Below are 19,810 nucleotides of genomic sequence, written 5' to 3' on the forward strand. Positions count from 1 at the left end.
AGATTGTCAGCATATGTAGATTAGTAATTGTCAAGTTTCTCCCTACGGCAGAAGAGCTCTTAGTCAAATTCCAGAGATCATCAAGTATTCAGATTTCAGTGGGCTTTGTGTCATACACAACATAGTGGCATAATTAAACTACAGTGCTTCTTTTCTAATAAACTTTTGGATCTGGCTATGTTTCTATTAATTTCTTTTAATTAGCTATGATCAGCAAATAAAAATGAACATCAATCTAAAGCTGCAACTTTGCTGCTTCCAAAAAGACGCCCTGGGAACAGCTTTTTCTTCTAAATCACTGGGGTTTGGGGACCACACTTACTGATGTGACTTGCAAAGGCCTGATGTAGAACTAAAACCAACAGCCCAAGGGGAGAAGATTTCTCTGGTTGCTTTTCATCTGGTGGGGGCACAAGCAATTGAATGATGCTGTCACCTTGAATTTCATTGACCCCTCTGGCCTAGCTCAAATTTTAGTATGTTCTTCATTAGTTTCTTTGTCTTTGGATGTTGATCTAGATAGAGACTGAAAAAATATTTGGTTTAGAGGTCAGAGAAGGAAGTTAATTAATATAAGGATCCTCACAATGCAGATCAATGCTTACAGCATTGGGTCTATTACAGCATCCTTGTTGAGCCATCTGCCCCGCCAGGGCAGTTCTGTTCTACCAGGCAAATACACATCTGAATTTAATACTCACTTGGTTAAGTGCTGAAGAGGAATTGTGCCAGTTTGCTTTGCTTCTTGCGTGGTCAAACCCTTGAAGATCAAATGACTGCTCTAGTACAGTAGTCCCTGGAAGGCACAGAGTAACAAGAGAAAATGGATGAAGCTTTCATGCGATACCATTGGGCTGTGCACATTCTGCCAGCTGGATCCTATGCTGCAGTCCCCACAGATATTGCATTGTGGACCCTGGGCTGGTACAACGTGTAGGTCATTGGTCTGCATCCACAGTTTGGGTCCCAATCCATCAATCTGTGTACATTTGTAGACAAAGCCTGTGGTAATTTGTTATAAATGAGCGTGGAGTTTTTGACATACAAACAGATTTTTTTTAAAGCCACATGTGGGAGCTAAAATTTTAATTCCTAATAAAATAAAAAATAATTGGACATCGAAATTGTGCAGGCAGTTTTAATAACCTTTGCTACAGCATGCTAAATAAGGGTTCTGTTGTTACTCAGGAGAAGCAGATCATTTCCATGCTGTTCACACCTTCTGGGTGTAGCAGAGGACAAACTGGTCATGCTAGGAAATCGACAGAGATCTTTTGTTAACATAAAGCTGCCCAAGCACGTGTGTGTGTGTGTGTGTGCTCTTGCACTGACACTCACAGATAGGCACCTGTGCAAGCAATGTTCTCTTCTCAAATGGGGCTACCTGGAAATACCCAAAGAAGCCCCAAGAGGGATTGTGTTCAGGAGAAAATGTTATCTCTATTACTTGCACAACAGTTCTGGCTGTGTAAATCCAAATTTATTTGTCAAAAATTACACAGACCTCCAGCGCTGGAATGTTGGCAGCTCTAAAGACTGACGTCTTTCACTCACCCCACAAAAGGCTGACGAAGCATCCCCATCCCAACGCTAAGGATGATCTGAGGCCAGTGGTAGTTTCAGAGTGGCTTTCTGCAGAGTGGCTTTTTTTTTTTGAATTCTCAGGCTGAATTCAAAGCGAGGATCTATCATTTTGCCTCCAACCTCTAGTCTCCACGTCCCAAGGCCCCTTTATGGGCTAAATCTTCATTTTACAAAAACCACTTAAATTCTTCCCATTGGTAACTACAGCCCTGGACCAGACGTGACTCTTCTCTGCTTGGCCCACTGTGTATACATCATGCTTCTTTCTCTTCCTGAGACCTGTTTTTATGCTAGGGCATGAAAACTGGATCCAAGCAGCATGAACAAAGTTTGGTTTTGAATAGTAGCCCAGGAGGAGAATCTGAAGGTAAAAGAGTCCCGATAAAAAGAAGGAAAAAAAAAAAAAGAAAGAAAAAAATGAAAAAAGAGAAAAACCTCCTCACATTCTTCCTATGATGATACGTCTCAAAATTATTAATTTTGCTTGTCCTGTATCATATCTTAGGGCAAGCTACTTTTCCCGACTGAATTGCAACGTGGAATTTGGTTCGGTGGGCTTAACTGAAGCGTGGCTATCTGGAAAAGGCAGTGCTATCTGTAATAAAGTAACTCCTTCAAATTTACTTTCTTGATCTTGTACTTTGGTTGGACTGCCAGAGTCTTAATGCCTGGAAAAGTATCTGTCACCCAGGGGCCCTCATTTTAAAGGGCTGCAGGTTTTTAGGGGCTGGATGGCATCATATCCCTGCATCAATTTTGTCAATGTATTCCTGAGAGTGAGCCAGCTGAGCTGCGTGCTAATTTCTCATCTCGTCTTCAGCTGATGGCAGTCCTGGCTCAGCGAGATTTCAGTTTTGCTCACTGGACACTTCTTTCCCTGCCCTCCCTGAGCTATATTTTCTAAGCACCAATTTCACTCCAAAATTAAAGATGAAATTTAAAGATTAGGGGCTGCAGGTTTTTTTTTTTTTTTTCCAAAGGCATTTCGATGTCTCATACCCATTGATTGAGTTAGGTATCTAAATCATCCAGGGCAATCTGGCCTGTCTCCCAAATTATATGATGTAAATGGCCAGCTAGACTTTTGAAATGCTCTCCATTTTAATTGCCTGCCGTGTGATTAGTAGCACACCTAACAACCGCATTGTACACGGCATGCGTACAGCGATGCAATGGATCCCACTCCCTGGCTTGGTAGAAGTGCTAGAAATATCAAATACCACTCGTGCCAGTCTTAGTCTCAGTCAATCCTAATTACTTTAGTGGTCTGACGGCAACTTCAGTTGTACTGTGGTGTAACTGAAGTCAGGATACAGTACATGATTCTTATCTTAATACCACTTTAGAGCTGTAAAGGTCAAACTGTGCATCATCTGAGGAGAGGAGGTCAGGGCTTTGCTAATTATTCTTTGCATTCCTTGAACAAAGGGATGAAGATTGTATCTCTGCTGACGAACATTCTGCTGTACTGCATATTTAAGCTTAAAAGCAAAGAAGAATGGGGGAGCCATTCCTGCAATACCTTCTGTGTGATAAATCCTTGAAGGAGCCTTGCTGGGCTCTACTGGCAGCAAGGTTGAAGCAGAAAACTACAGCACATGCTGTGCCAAACTTTCCAGCTGTACCAGCCCCTTTCTCTTGTGTTAGGTAGAGACCATGGAAAGTTGGGTTCAGAAGGTGGCTTTAGTTGAACTTGGTTCACCATTTTACATACCGTTATGGGATACCTGGTCTCATTAACTGCACCCACTTCCAGGCTGCCATCGCAGAAGCCCATGCTCACAAGACATCAGTTTATTCCGTCTCTTAAGGCTGCAAGCAAAATCATCTCTAAAACCAGAAAGTGACCCCAATCCGTATTCATTCCACCAGTTTCCTTTCCTGATACCCCTAAAGTGTTAACTGCTGAAAGCAGGAACATGAAAACCCACCATCATGAGAGCTGATTAAAATTCAGCCCACTGTGTCACCCATAAACAGGAAATAAAGAATACATGGCTGTGATTAATTGTCTATAAATGGCTATTGCTGCCTTCCCCTATACCGTACAAACACAGCCCGTATATTTATCCAGCTCACCAGAAGACTAACAAGCAGATCGCTGCTGTTTGTCAGGATGGGGGATTTAAGCAAATACACAAAGCGGGGGCTCTGTGCTTGTGTGTATGTAGACGTGCACTCACATCTGCTTTTCTGTTTGATTCCCAATATTCATGTGAAAATCAGGAAATATATTTTTATAAAGGTGTATTTGTCAATAGGTCAAAATACGTTAAGACAGCAAATTACAGCAATGGAAGATTTAGTTAAGGATTTTTGTGTGTGTGTGACATTAGAAACATCAATCTGTAAGGACTGATAATAATAAAACTATTAATAAAGAGCAGTTTTCTGCTGTTATGCGCTGTAATTGGCCAAATCTGAGACCTGCAGAATCACCGGAAAAATAAAAATCCTGTGATATACAGAAACTAAACCTGGGGTTTGCAGCAGTGGTGGGTAAAGGCTGTTTTTAGCAGTCGCGAACGCACCTTCATTAAAGCACCAGCTTGCCTGTTCGTGGTTCAGCTGAGCTCACCGGAGCGGAGCTGCCTGCTCCATTGTCTCCCTGGCAAAGCGCAGGAGCGGCTCTCATTTGCTGTGATTTACAGTCCGGGGGCTGCCGCCGTGGACAGCGCGCTGCCTCCCGCCTCTCTGGCCTCTGCTGCGGCTGGATGCTGGGCACAGCAGGCGTCTCTCAAAACACGGCTGCAGAGGTGCTGTGGTGGCCGTGCTGGTGCGGGAGTGGGAGGTGACGCTCTGGAGATTCGGTCCCTCTAACACCGTCTTCCTTAACGTCTTTAAGCAATCATTTGCTTTCTGACTGTCCCAGTTTCCCTAGGTGTTAAGAAGGGATGAAGAACCACCAGCCTCTGTAGAGACATTGCAGATCAAGGAGTGAAAAATGCTGCAGGAGACCTGGATATTACTATTATTACCCTACCTGCTGCAGAGCAATGGTATAATAGTCAGGAATTGATATAAGAAACAGGAAACAGAATCCCAGCATGGAAAAGATCTTGAGAGCATCCTGTCCAACCCCTCTGCTCAAGGCAGGTCGTCTGGAGCAGATTGCCTAGGACTGTGTCGTGTTGGGTTTTGAATGTCTACAAGGATGGAGACACCACAACTTCCAGGCCGTTAGCAGAGATTGTCTAGCCACAGGGAGCCCTTCCTGGGCCTCCCTCCCTAATTGTAAACCACAGCGATTATCTCCACCACCACCAAAAGACAGCTCCTTCAGAAATAAATAAACAAACAAACAAACAAAAAAAAACCAAACAAAGCTCATGCCTAAAGATGTTATCATGCATAATTCAGGGGAAGAAATCCATACTGCATTTAAAAGATTACATCTTATCATCCAGGGTACTTATTAGCTTGATGATTTAAAAGTACACGGGGATAGAGCCTCTCCCGTGATTTTGCACTGGCATCAGTGCAGTTGTGCTGATGAACGATTTGCCCTGCAGCCCTGTTTGGGACAGAACTGCTTTTCTACGCCAGAACTGGCCCAGATGGAATCAGGATGGACCCAATGCGTGGTGGGCAGCACAACAGCCAACAAAAGTGCTCTGGGGCAGCCAAGAGCTGAATGTGTAGGACTTGCTTGTCTTTATCAAGTGCAGAACACTGGGCTAGTCCATAGCACTGCTAATACAAATTCTTGGGATCGTCGTTATTATTTGTATTACTTCACCTGTAACTTCTCACCCAGGGAGTTCACAGTAAGAAAGGATTTTGTCCTGCATGCATTTAAGCATGACTTTGCAGTCCCATAATCAGCGTAAGGGGTTACAAAAGCGTCTGAGGGTTGTTGCTGCCCCTGGGCATTCCCTCCGTATCAAACTCAGACAGGGTGCTGGCCACCAACGTGCTGATAAACTGCTGGCAGAGACGCAGCAATGTGCTTCTCTTTGTCCCTCTCAGTTGTGCCTTTGGTCAAGTCTAGTCTTTTGAACCTACAGTGGCTGCCTGCAGCATGGACATGTTTTTATTACAAACTGCAGGCATCTGGATACTGAGAGAGTAAGGAGGCTGGAACAAAATTCAGACAACTTCACCCTGGCCACCACTGGCTGCTCTGACAGCCCTTGATATTTCACAGGACAGGTTCCCCATCTCACAGCATGCCCTCCTTTTATCCCGGCACACCCATGCTGCATGGCACCCTAACACAAAACAGGGCTTGGGTTTCCACTTCTGGCCCCACACTGTGTAGCCAGTCACCATTTTTCTAAATCAATGAAAACATTTCTTTTTTCAAACTATACCTAGGCTGCTCTCAATTCAACACAATTGACCCAGAAGATGCCCCCCCCAACCCCTGATCATAGCAAGGGTCATGGGGGTTTCTGGGGCTCTCCTCTGTGCGACTTCCCACACAATCTGCAGCATCTCAGAGATCTCACATTTGTATCTTGGGCATAGAGCTAACTAATTACCTGGGGACTGTGATGTTTACATCCATTTCAGTCAGAAATCCTCAGATGAATGGTTCAGGATGTCTCAGGATGGCTGAGTGACAGCTCAGTCCAGGAAAAAGGATGTACCGAACATGTAATGTGAGAGTGACAGAAGAGGAAATATTTTTCAGAAACTCTTCTCCCCATTTTTTCAAGGTTGAGATGTATGAACCACCTCGATTTAACAGCCATTATTAATTACCATTTACCCTCTGCTAGCACTGCTGTGGGAGCATCTGTGATGTGTTCACCAGGCATCCATCAGCATCGCTCAGCTGGGTGCTGGGCTGCATGGGGTCTTGTTCACTTCCCTGGCTGGCTCAGTGATTTGCTTCTGTCCTACTTCAGCTCACTTCAGATGCCTGAGTCTTGGGCCACCACGTGAGAAATGAGTGTTTCCTCACGTGGAAAAGAAGCTGTGTAAAGCAACAAGGTAGACTTACTGTAGGGTTTTGAATGGTAGAGATGAATCACGGAAAGGCATATCCTGCTATTTATCCTAAATCTTGCAGCACTGCATCCATGGAAGAGCTGAGCATTCAAGATTTGAAGATCATTTAAGATTTGTGGGGTGAAGTCCTGGCTTCGTTTAGAAGAAAAACAAAGCTGTTCTTGACCTGGAAGGTTTCACCCAACTCTCAGTGCTGACCTGCAAGCTCTCCAAAGGCTGCTTCAGTGCTAACAGCATCCCTCAGTTCTGTGCAGCTTCCTGAGCTAAAATCGTGCTTCTCCACCTTCCTTTCTCTCCTCTTCCTCCTACTTCTTCCTCCTTCTTCTTCTGGGCTCCTACAGAGCCCAGACACGCTCTGTATTTTCCACTTTGTGACTCAGGATCAGCTGCTCAGACTCCTTGGGAGTGTGACAGAGCTGTGACCGACCAAGAGGGAAAGGAATCTGCCTTAGGGGAGGAAGAAATGAAAGCGCTGAGTACAACACGGATTTGCCAGAAAATAACTTCCCCACCAAGGACTGTGCTCAGCATTCAGCAAAGCAAACAAGAGCCAACAGCCTCAACATTTACTGCGGCACAGCTCAGTAAGGTGGCATCTTGCAACTGCATCCCATAACGTGGGTTACAGAGGGCCTAAAAAAAAAAAAAGACACCTCTATAAATTCCTTCATTCTTCCTTGAAATGGAGCTCAAATGCTGCAGAAAAATCCCCAATAGTCTTCGTGGTACAGTCAGGGAGTGAAACCAAAAAATTGCCTGCCTTCACCTAGCACCAAAGGGAAATGCGTACGGATCCCCAGCATTTGTTCAGGCCGCCTTGGCTGAAGGCACCCGGTGTAACAGCCCTAAATGTGCAAAATGAACAGGGGACTCCTTACGCTCAGTATAATTTTGTGTATGCAGTGCGGGGTCACAGGAGGATATTGGCTCCCTTCTGACTGTGAGAAAGACTTCTTCCCCAATGGCAAAAGTTGCTGTAGCTCTTTATTGATCTTCCAAACACTGGCTGGTAAGAAAATCTTCCTTCGTATACCCAGGCGCTTGATACTGCAGCTCAAGTTAGAGCTGGGTGGTTTCTGTTTCCACTGCTTCCAGAGAGTAAAGTTCAATACTTACTGGAAAAGCAGCATTTAAATATATTTTTTAATATTTTAAAAATGTTTTTAATGATAAAGAACTTCTTTAATGAACAATTTTATGAAAAAAGGGGCTCCGATTTCAAATCTTTTAAAGTACCTCGCTGATCAGTGCCCATGAGCTCAGCCTCCCTTGTGCTCCTGTCACGGGAGGATTCAAAACCCTCCAGACTCGCTCTCTCAAAAGCGTTATCTTCCGAGTGTACTAGTCTGCCATGGAGAGGCACAGGAAATGTGGAATAAATCCCAGTTCCCTGAATTAACCAGCTCTGACAACCCCTGGCTGCCGTACTGCTGCGGTGCAGCTCCCATCGGATACCCTTGGATCTCTGCTCGGAGCTACCAGATGGGGAAGAACATGAGTGATGAGAAGGGCTCCTCCAGGCCCAGGCGGAACCACAGGAGGATGTATCAGAAGGATGTATCGTGCCTGAGCTGAAATCCCCTCTCACGCAGCACAAACGTGCAGGCCACGGCGCACTTACCTCCAGGGAAGAGCTGAGACGACGGTCACCTCTGCTGGGACGGCAGCCTGTGGCTGCAGGAAGCCTTCCAGGCTCTTCCTTGCCTGAAGACGGCCCAGTTGTGTTTGCACAGAGGTATTGAGCAAATCTGCAGGCTGTGGGCCATCCTCCCCCTCTGAAAAGTTCATTCTTACATGGAGAACTTGCATCTGAGCACAGTGTAGCAGCTACATCGGTACCCAGCGCCGTGTAGCCCCGGCCTTGCAGAGACCCCGTGAAGTTGCTCTCTGCTCTTAACCTGGTCCTATGGCCCACTGCATACCGGTACTAAAGCACAGGGAAAACCTTAATCGACCCTTGCAAAGTTCTTTGAAATCTCTTTCTGTGAGAGGACAGAGAGACTTTAAGGGGACAAAAATCAGCTCCTTCACCAGCCATGCCAAATGTTTTCAGCAGCCTCCAGTACAAAAGGAGACACAGCGAGCTCTGCTTATGAATCATTACCATCCAGCACTGTGCTTCAGGCTGCAGAGGAAACTGGTTTAACTTCGTTTATGTGAAAAGGAGATAGACACACACACATTTATAAAGCACACAAACATATAATACAGGAGCCAGAGAGAGAATCTGTATCTACATTTATGATATCTTCCCGCACCAGGTAAGGAAAGCATCTTTTTCCTTTTAACCAGGTGCTGTACATACATTGTTTCCTTGCAGTCTATCTTTAGGTTATAGCAGTTCACAAGGTTTTTTTCTGCAGATGTGTTATTCAATTACTTCAGGGCTTTTCCATTTGTAATATTATGAAGCAATGATAGCCAGCAGACTTCACCTGTCTTTTAGAGATAGCCAGCCTGGTAATTTTAACTCTGCCCATTTTATCCACACCAGTAAATCTCATAACATGGTTATAGAGAGATTCCAATTTTTGTAGAACCTTCTCCCGGGAATTCCTGTATACAATATTGCCATAGTCTGTAATGGACATAACCTGTGATTGGATTAATGTTTCCCTAGTGAAGAAGTCAAAGCATTTCATGTTCCTATAACTGGTTTGCAGCTCTGCAGTAAAGGTCTTTGGCGTGGCAGAGAAAATAATTGCAAACGCAGTCCCAATCAGAATATATAATCCCCTCACAGCGAGGGTCCAATTCAATGCAGTTAGACTGCCTGTGCAGGGGTTTGTAGCAGGATTTTCTTGTCAGGAGAGCAGAATGCACAGAAAACAAGTTAATTTCAGTATTTTAATATTCATGCCCCGGTCCTGCGCAAAGTAAAGTAAACTCATCGTTACTCCTCCAAGGGAGGGCCCTCCAACTCCCCAGGCAGAGAGCGGGAGAGGCAGGGCAGCGCAACGGGGCTCTGGTGTGGGCTCTACAAGAAGAGCCCAGCATATGGGCTCAGATAAACACATGCATTTGTTCTGGAAAGTAAATTCATTTCTGACAAGTCAGACACCCAATTTTGGCCTTGTATTGGTTTCTGAAACTTTGAAAATCCCTGATATTGCTTTACCTTGAACTTGACAAGAGAGACTAGGAAAGAATTACTTGTTGAGTGTACAACGTGCATTACTTACGTCTGAGACACAGATCTTCTTGTCCGGGAAGACGAGGCTCCAACCACACCAGCTGGCAGGCTAGAAGTAGGCTCTGAAGTGGGATCTGTCTGCTCAGATGGAGGTAAAGGACCTCAGTGCTCACGTGGGGGAAACCGAACTAGAGACTGGGCGCTGAATGCTTCATACTTTCACCTCCCATGATCGTCTCCCCAAGCATTGGTGAAACGGTGTGTGCAGATCACACGCTCTGCCCCACGGATGTGCAAACCCTCATCACGTGAGCCAACAGTGAAGGCTCCCGTCCCCAGCTGGTCAGGGAGAGCTTTCAAGAAGCATGCTTTACTGGTGAACCACAAAAGCAGAGGTGAGTCTCTGGCGAAAACTCTATAGATTCACTTTGTAGGGTTCAGAGGGGACACAGTAGGGATGTCGGGGTGGAAAGATGGGTTGGGCAGCTGGTGCTGCTAGTGGACCAGAAGGTGTGGGAGACAAACTGAGACAGGAGTGAAATGCGAGAGCAAAGACTTTGAACACAACGTGCTGGAACAAGGATGGGGAGGGTGGGCTCCAGAACGGGCACGCTGCCTGGCTGACGAGCAAGGCAGATGCTCTTGGCAGATAACCTTATGTCTGGATGTTATGGTATTGCTAGGCAGGTGGAGAGGATGGGAAGAAGGTTACCAACATGGGAGTTGACAAATGGGATGTCATCATTTCCCATATGGGTAACTGTCTCCAATCTGTCCTTTCTATCCGACTAGAAGCTTGGGATCTCTCTGCAGAAAGGAAACATCTCTGGTAGAGATGAGGATTCTGCATTAGGTCTCTACTAAAAGTTGAAAATTGCAGGCTCTGGAGCAGATATGGGTGACAGGAGACAATTAAGAAGCAGAGACAGCGATTTCAGGAAAATCCAGTTATTAAATCTAAACGTAAAAGGCTGACAAGTCAGGTGGCAGGAATCTCTGACACCTGATAGCAGGGCTGCCCAGGGGCTTCTCAGAACCAGCTTGTCCTCTTCTTGGTTTCAAAGTGACTCTGGGGACTACTGGGGAAGAAGAAATGAAAGTGAAACAACACACACATTCCACAGCTGCTTTTATTACTTTATTCATAATTCTAGAGTAAATCCTTTAGTAGCTAAGCAAATACCTGAAATTCTCTTGTTATATATATGCATATGTATATATAGAACCATTCAAAAATAAATAATAAAGAATTCTGCAAATGTTTTCCCAATGAATACACAAAAGGAACATTTCTCCCCCAGTAAACCAACTTTGAAAATCTTCCCCTCAAAACCTATAAAACACAACGATAGTCATAAATTAACACTAGATTAATTCAAAGGAGAACTTATCCCCCCTCTGCATACCTTCTAATCCATATCTCCAAGAGGTCATTTTAATTATCGCACTGTCACTGCTATTCATTACTCTGCTCTTGGAGACGGAAAGCCAGCGCTGCGCCTTTTGGATGCCTTGGAATTCATCACATGAGGGCATTTTATTCTCCCTAAAAATGCTCACAGTTTAACCCCCTCACCTTGAAAGACTGACAATATCAGGTTTGTTTGGTGTTTAAAATCATTCTCCTTTCAGTGAGATATCTCTTGCTTGTTTTCAGCCAAATTCCCCTTATCAGAGAGAAACTAATGAAAGCCCAGCAAACAGCTGGCGAATGTACAGACACAATCACCTCAAGTTTTGTCAGATCCTGAGTAGCTTGCCCTTTTTCAGAGGCATGCAAAGCCTAATTTTTTGTCCTGAATTATACCTGCCCACTCCTTCTGACTGCAGTCACGCTATTTGGGTGGAAAGCATGTGCCAGTGCCTCCCAGGAGGGCTGTCTGCGGGTGCAATAGGGCTACAGAAGTAGGCGTGAGGTCCTAAGACACAAGGCAGACCTCAGCCTTGACCCTGCTTGCTTTGTTTTTACTTGTATGGGAAGGACCCCCAAGGACCTTATACTGAGCTCCCTTCCATGCATCGTGACATTGGCTTCCTGGCTGCATGTATGCAACCCAGGCTGCTTTCAGGCAGTTCTTTGTAACATCTGTAAGATGAGGGCCCAGCTGAGTCTGCCCCTGCTCCTAGATCATAAAGCTTAAGCCCTGAGAAAGAGAAGAGGAGCAACCAACCCTGGTCTTTCAATAGCTAAAGGAATGTCTGGGACTGCTACTTCTTCAAGGCCACTCCACAAAAAGGGGAGCTCATTCAGTCTTGTTTCACACATCCCTCTTCAACCCCAGCCTGGCTCATCCTTTCCCTTCCTATCCATTCGGTCTCAGCATCTTCTCTCCTCCAAACCAGCACTTCTAAGTCCACTCTCCCTTCTCAATCCCGAGAGGTACTTCCAACCCCCTTCCCAGTCACCCTCTTTTACTCTCCAGTCTGAGAACCACTGGCATTGCGCTTCAAATCCACATCACTGGCAAATGTTTCCAGTGTGTCACACAAGACAGGAGACAAGACTGCCTGATGACAGTGGCTTCAAGCAGACATTGCACTTGCTGTCCATGCAATGGGATGATAGTGACATTCCACCTGAGATTTACAACAGTGGCACAACATCATTGGTTCATCCCTTTCAGCACTACCCCTAGCTGACACTGCCTCTGTCATAAATCTTTTGGGAAGTCCAGTCTTTCTAGACCCCAACCAGTTATTGCTGGAGGACCATGGATTGTGCCTGTTAGACAGGTCTTGCAGTGAGTTTCATGCCTGCAGCCTGACAGGTGACATCAGGAACATTTCTCACATGACCACTTTCCTCAAATGATCTGATAGAAGAGCAAAAAACCTAACCATGCAGCAGATGATAAACGGCACACTGAGGAGCGCCTGCCTGACTCCCAGAAGCTATTTATCAGGCTCTCTTAATGCAAGCTAACTGGGCTACTGCATGCAATTGGCATAAAAGCTTCTGAGCCTGACACTAAAAGAGGAGACATCACACAGGGCAGCAGGGGAGCCAGGACTCCCTCATTTGCTCATCGTATGGATTACCCCTTTAAAGAGAGCGAGAGAGGCTGGTGGAGGAAGGGGAGGCTTTCTCATTGTAACAAATAGCTTTTCAGCCGCTGCAAATGATTTCTCTAAATCTATTGGGTCACTCTTTATTTTCCCAGAGATGAGGGGAAAAAAAAAAAGTCTGAAATTGATTTACCATCTATAAATAAAAAAGAATCAATGGTAAAATTTCTAGCTAATTTCCCTCTCCCTCTTTCCCCCTTGGACTATTTGTTATCTTAGAAATACTTATCTGGGAAAAAAAAAGAGAAACATCAGCAGTTCCAGCCCCAGCTGCACTCCTCCTCGCCCCACAGACCAGCCTTCTTCTCCTCTCCTCTCTTTCTTCTTCTCCCCTCTCATTGTGTGGAGAGAGACTGGTCCTTTGGGTGCGTCTGGCTCCTCTTCTCCAGCTTGCTGCCGGCATAGCTGGTCCCTTGACCCTGCGGGGTAGTGCCTTTAAAAAGCGGCTCCTTTTCTTTCCTGCCAAAGGAAGAGAAAGAGAGATGTTGTGAAACGCTGTGCTGCTCCCGCGGCAGTTTAGCCGCGCATGGGCTGAGCTCCGAGGAGCCACCATGTGTAAATCTCACAGGGAAGTGCGTCTGCAAGGAAGGCTATGGCAACTCGCGAGAAATTGGAGGTGGTTAAAGACCAGCTGGGCCCACACTGCTTTGGCCAGAGCAGGGTTAGTCCTTCCAGGAGACTTCAAGGGCTTTGCACCAGCTCTGAGCTCTCCAATAGATGGGCCCCACTGCTTCCCTTTGTGCTAATGCACCTATGGCACACTGCAGCCCCCACGCTCCCGAAGCATTTCACTTCATTTCTCCCCAGTAACACCCCTCGTATCACTGTGAGTACTTCCTCCTGGGGCAGAGACTGTTTACAGGACAGCTGGGTTCCCAGGTGTGCTCACCTCTGCGTTGACCCCGCTGCCAGAGCAGCTCACAGCCCACGGCAGTCCCCAGACTCCTGCCATGGGTCCGGGGAGCACCCATCGTACCACACGCGATGCCAATGCGCTGGCATCCAAACCAGTGTGCTCAGAGAGCCCGGCTGTTTCACCATGCCCATTAAATCCAAATATCTAATGGTAACTGAGAACTGGAGCTGTCGCTGTTGTTTGGGGCCTGGCACTTCCAGCACCTGGTGGGCTGCTGTCCGAGCAGAGCAGTGGGAGTTAACTGCTGACCTCTGAGGAGCAGAGTTACACGAAATACAGAATACTCTTGTGGAGCTGCCCCAGGAGTTCTGGGGCTAAGGACTGAGCTCGGCGCAGCTCCGTGGCTTCCCACAGCTTGTCACCTTCTCCGTGCGGCTTTGGCTCCTGGAACGATCACTGCGGGTTTCCCAGACAAAGTGCTGCTGGGGCGTGTTTACAGCGTGCGTGCTGGATGTTTGCTACTTTAAGGAAATCTCTAGCCTTTATTATCCATTAATTCTGTAGCATTGCTATTCTGTTTACTTACATAGCCTCGTTGCTTAAAGGCCTTAATTAAAATCCTCCGTATCACATCCCAGCGCTCTCGCCACCCTCCGGCTCCTGCCAGTTGTGTTTCACAGCAATGACAGGCACAGACAACTGGGCAGCCTCAGCCTGTCTGTCTGTCTGTCTATCCATCTAGCTGCTAAGGCCCTTTGCCTTGCAGCACCGTCAGGTCACACCGGAGCTGCAAAGGTGCCTCTGAGCTGGGTGCAGGAGACGAGGAGCAGCTCCTGGCCCTGCCAGCAGCCCCCAGCCCTGCCGGTTTTGTTCATTCACCCCCACTGCTATGGCAGGAGGCAAGCAGAGAGCATCCTCTGCCTGTGCACGACCTATGCTCTGTGCACTCGCTCTGCTCCCTCCTAACCTCAGTTATCTGAGCCTGCCGCAGCAGCTGAAGCCCCCAACCCAGCTGGTGCTCGGTGCTGTACAAAACCTCACGGAAGCAGAAATGTTTCAGTGAAAAGAGCTGAGATGGAAACCAGGTTCCCCGATCCCTCCACCCCAATCACCCCAGGGAACTGGGTGCCTCTGAGCCTTCCTGCCGCCGCGACACATTGCTGCCTTCCTTCCCCCCATGCAGACGTGTTTGTCAGTGCTCCTGCTTTTATTTGCAGTAAGAGGTTTAAAAAAACTTTTGAAACGAATTGTAATAATGTAGGTGCCGGTGGAGCACAGGGCTAAGGGGGCTTCGCTCCACCAGCCCTCCCCCCCCCACTGCCATCACAGCTGCCACCATTCCAGCATCTGCTGCATCTCCACAGCTCGATCACCAACCTATGGCACAGTGGTATTTTGAAGAGATAAACATTGAGACAAAAGTAAATAAATTAGGACCCTGGGAGGGAGACCTGAGAGGCACACAGAAGTGAGAACGAGCGCTTTCTCTGGTGCTGTGTATAATTACATTGACAAGTTCCTAGATGACGCTGGAGACCCAAACGCGGCAGCAGCTGTGGACCAAACACAGAATCCTGCAGAACACAGGGAGGCACGTCAGTCAGCCCATCCGCTGCCCTGGGGCTGCCCCTGTCACTGCTGACAGCATGCCCGTGCCCAGTGGAGGAGCAAAATCGGCCAGGCAGTGCCCCTATGGAGGCACTGATTTCCCTGCTTCCGATCTGCCAGGGCAGGAGAGCATCACTGCTGAACCTCCTTCCCAGAAAGGCAGCCCGACCCGTCTCCCCTCTACAGGGGAAGGAAGCAGTATAACAAGAAACATGCAAAGAGGAGAAAAATAGGTCTTAGACCTCATTTTTCATCAGCTAGGTAACACCAAAAAAGGAAACCTTAGTTAACCAGCGGCACTTACAGGTGGGATTTTTAGACACTGTCCTTTTTTAGCAGCTATCCAAGCATTCATTGAACGGAAGCATCATGAGTATCAAGCACTCTGTTCACACCAGGTTCTCATGGCAGTGATTTTTGGGTGTACAGCCAATTGACAGACAGTCATGATCAGATCGCAGCTCTGCTGTGAGCTCATTGCACATACAACAGTTAATCTTGCAGCCACGCAAACTGTTTTGCAAATTGAAATCTCAGAGGCATAGCAATTACAATACCAAATTTATACCACATCTCACAGTCAACTAATTGTACATCCAAAAAATCACCACTTGAATAATCTGAATACATTCACCTTTACCGCTAAAAAAAAACCCACTACGTGCTTGATCTCAACATAATTTTGAGTTACTGAACCCACAGGAAAAAATGCCAACCTCTGATTTCAACAGCAAAATTGCTTCTATCTAAATACAGCAGAAGCATAGCTCGTATTGGGGCCTGGCATGTTGGTGTTTCCAGTGATGCCTTTATTTTCACATTCTGCAAAATGGGGATGTTGCTTGCTTTAGCTCTCTCAGCCCATATGCAGGAAGACAAGCCTTATATATGTTTACACCAAATACACTTCCCATGTTCACCTCTAAAACAATTTTATCAGTATTTTTAATTGCCAGGAAAACTTAAACCTTATAGGTTCTACAATGAATCAGCAGACTGACAAACCAGGCTGACGTTTTAGATGAGCTGAGGTTTACAAAGCCACTGCCCCGGAGGAGGTGAGGACTCTCACAGCCCCCAAGCACACTTGTGCCCTTGTGGCATTTTGAGCTCTTTCACACACGCGTTTCTTGACTTTAGTTCCCACCTGGCAAAGCATGTTGAGGTGGGGAATGACAGATTTTAATTAGGGACTTAGAAGCTAGCATATTAAAGAGGGCCAAAACAGAAGAGGACTCTGTTTAAACTGCAAAGGGAGGAGAAAACGAGGTTATTCGAGCCACGTGAGTGGGATCAAAAATGAATCATCAGGGCTGGAAAATGGCTAACCTCTGATCCCTGAAACCAAGAAATCTGGTTGCTGTCATGTATCTGCTGATCTAATTTTTACACGTTCCCCTCCATCCGGAGGAGCGGCGGTTCCGTTGCAGATGGGCAGCCATTTCAGCTAAACAATCAATGCCTGATTACTTCAAACGCTTCGCTCTCAGGGATGCACAATTAACCGGGCCCCTATTTGACACTGCAAGGAGAGCGCAGTATTTTCTGGGATTGTCTGACAAGTTTCAAACGTAAAAAACACAAATCAAATGGCCCAGCAGATAATGACAGCCAGTGCCCTGGCAGTTAGATAATGTGCGTGCTCCAAAGCAAGGCCAATTAGAAGCTATAAAAACAAATTTACAATGTTAGAGCAAAGGTCAGAAATCCTCAGCCATTACCACAGGCTTGATTTTTTTTTTTTTCTTTGAGCAGTCACCAGTGCCTATTTCCAGAAAGCGAGCACAGATTCACATTTGCCAGATGGCCACCCACCTCCTACTGCAGATCATGATTTCTGGGCCACGCAAAGCCCACTAGGTTGGTGCATGGAGAATCCCAGGGCTACCCGGCAATCATACCGGGTCCATAGCCTGGGGCCGTACCTTTCCGAATGCAGGGATTGTTCCACGCTGCTTATAGAGAAGGCATCATACTAGAGCCTGCTCCTCAGGGGAGTTCGCAGGTGTCTCTCCCTCTGCCACTGAGGGGATCCTGCTACTTGTCATCCACCCCTCTGCTCCTGCCCTCTCTCCCCAGCTCACCGCAGCAAGGCACACCTGCTTCTAGAGGAGAGACCGCATGGAGGCAGGAATGATTCGCCTGTAACTGGGACCACATTTTCGCGCAAGGGAAGGAGAAGTAACCACAATTAAAAGCAATGTGCATGGCTCAGACCCAGCCATAGTTGTGTATCTGTACTGACCCTGGAGCAGAAAGCTGCAAAGAGGATGAGAAAAGGTTTGCTTCTTGTCCCCCATCCTCCTATTTTCTAAGGGGAATAATGCATTACATTCACCTGATGAGATACTAGCAGAAAATGACCATCTCTTGAGCTCAAATAAGAAATATGATATTGGGATTAACATGCTACGTACACCAGACATTACCCAAGTCAACCCATCCAACACATCGCAGCTCTCCGTGCTTTCAAAGTGGAGTGCGCTGTCCCGCTCTTTGGAAACAGGGAGAGTCCACACGGGTGAGGCTTGAAGTAACACAGATGCTGTAAATCTGCATACTGAGCCCTGGCTTCCTCAGAGCTGCAAGCCCAAGGAAGGAAGAGAAAAGCAGGTGGGTACGTCTAGGCATATCTACGTGAGGATACCCAGGAGAGCTAATCCAAATACATTTAGGGTGTAAACGTAAAGCTGATTAGTGAAACCACAGTAAGCTCCTATGTGGATATGCTCCTCCAGAGTTAAAGTAGCCATAATTCAATTCATTCATTTAGCTCATTTCCAAAAGTAAATTAAGGTAGAGAAAATTAAATTAAACAAGCTGACAGCACCTTCATTTTGAAAGGGATTGTTAACACGGACCCAGTCTACCTCATGCAGTAATGCAGATTATATTCCCCTGCTAGGCAGGCATGCTGGCTCCCCAGGCCAGCCTTGAAGCCGTGTGTTTTTACACATCCTTTGTTCAGGGATGGTCTGAAAGCAGGACCAAGCCTGAGGTGTATTTGTCTGTTTGCATGTGCTTTAGACTGCGTGTGCTTAAATCCAGGGCAAAATCCTTCCAGCCAGCGCTCCGGTCCCTAAGCGCTTGACAAGGTAATTGTTGTAATGGGGTGTTTTGGTGAGCCCTCTGCTGGAAGCCGGCCAAGCGCTGCAAATCTCCCCAAACTCTGCAAATGGATCCTTTTCATTGAACCCACGCAAACGTGTCACAGTTTAAAACCTGAAAGGCTTTCTGTAACGACAGCCACAAGTATCAAGAGTTGCATAAAACGTGCAGACGTGCGTGGGAGTGAGCTGACAGATTATAATTACCAATAGAGAAGGGGGAAAAAACAAAAATTAATTTTTGAGGCAAAACATATAATTTGCCTTTAAACCATAGTAGTGTTCCCATTACTAATGCCATTTACAGCCCTGGAAATCAGATTGAAGCTGTTTGACTCCTCAGCAGATTTATTTGCTTTTTTTTTTCTTTGCCTTTTTTTTTTTTCCTTTCCTTGCAAAGGTGCACCAGCCAATGTGGGAGGATAAAAAAGCAGGGCTTTTTTTTTAGACACTCATATGAGATTTGCACTGTTTGAACATGAAGAGAGCCAGGTAAGACAGTCTGCAGGCTTTGGCAGCGTTTCTGTGCTAGCTGGTAGGATCGTGCAACATTGCAGGCCCAAACAGCCCTGCCAGTGACACAGGGAAGGCTCTTAAATTCAGTCTGCTGCCACTTGTCTACTTCTCCCTACAAAAGGGACACAGCTATAGGGCACCCATTGGCCATGAACTGGTAAAATCCCCAAGACAGGTTGCAATCCTCCCTTGGAGCCAGGCTGGTGATGGAGGGTTTTTCAGCTGACTTTTTTTCCTACCCTCACTTCATTTCCTCCTTTCTTTACAAATTATAAGTGGTTTTGCTGATCTTCCTCTGGAACAGCACTGGAGGAAGGGTAATAAACCATTTACTTTGCTGTGCCTGCACAATTCCAGAGGCGCTGCCAGTAGCGTTGTCCTGGTTCCAGTTAGGACAGAGTTAAGTAGCTCATAGTAGCTGGTAGGGTGCTATGTTTTGGATTAGGATGAGAAGAGCGCTGATAACATGCTGATGTTTTAATTGTTGCAGAGCAGTGTTTACACCAGGCCAAGGACTTTTCGGCTTCTTGCTCTGTCCTGCCAGCGAGCAGGCTGGGGGTGCAGCAGGAGCTGGGAGGGGACAGACCCAGGACAGCTGACCCAAACTGGCCAAAGGGGTATTCCATACCATCTGACGTCATGCTAAACAATATATAGGGGTGGCTGGCCGGGGTGGGGGGCCGGCTGCTCGGGAATAGGCTGGGCATCGGTCAGCGGGTGGTGAGCAATTGCATTGTGCATCACTTGTTTTCTTACACATTATTATTGTTAATACTATTATCATTATCACTATTATTATTATTGTTATTATTATTTTCCTGTCTTAATAAACTGTCTTTATCTCAACTCACAGGCTTCACTTTCCCGTTTCTCTCCCCCATCCCAGAGAGGGAGGGGGGAGGGTGAGCGAACGGCTGTGTGGTGTTTAGCTGCCAGCCGGGTTAAACCACAACAAGCGTACACCCTCAGGCTGTAGTAGGGTGA

The 19,810-nt window shown here is 46.6% G+C and overlaps 1 protein-coding gene and 1 long non-coding RNA gene across 4 annotated transcripts in view; both read right to left on the bottom strand.

The window, feature by feature from the left end:
- Positions 1–564: 564 nt before the first annotated feature.
- LOC310903400 lies at positions 565–10,060 on the bottom strand. Its single transcript, XR_014587507.1, has 3 exons — positions 6,069–10,060; positions 4,116–4,496; positions 565–796 (listed from the first exon to the last, which is right to left on the bottom strand). It is a non-coding gene; the product is annotated as an uncharacterized lncRNA (long non-coding RNA).
- Positions 10,061–10,801: 741 nt separating this feature from the next.
- Positions 10,802–19,810, bottom strand: part of LOC310903394 (BEN domain-containing protein 5) — a 932,737-nt gene continuing 923,728 nt past the window's right edge. For all 3 annotated transcript variants that reach the window (XM_083846602.1, XM_083846600.1, XM_083846601.1), the window contains one exon: positions 10,802–13,198. In XM_083846602.1, the coding sequence (XP_083702728.1) occupies positions 13,075–13,198 (124 nt within the window). In that variant the 3' untranslated portion in view covers positions 10,802–13,074. The remainder of the gene's footprint in view (positions 13,199–19,810) is intronic.

This window comes from Anser anser, assembly GCF_964211835.1.
Source record: "Anser anser genome assembly, chromosome: 8".
NCBI classification, from domain to species: Eukaryota; Metazoa; Chordata; class Aves; order Anseriformes; family Anatidae; genus Anser; species Anser anser.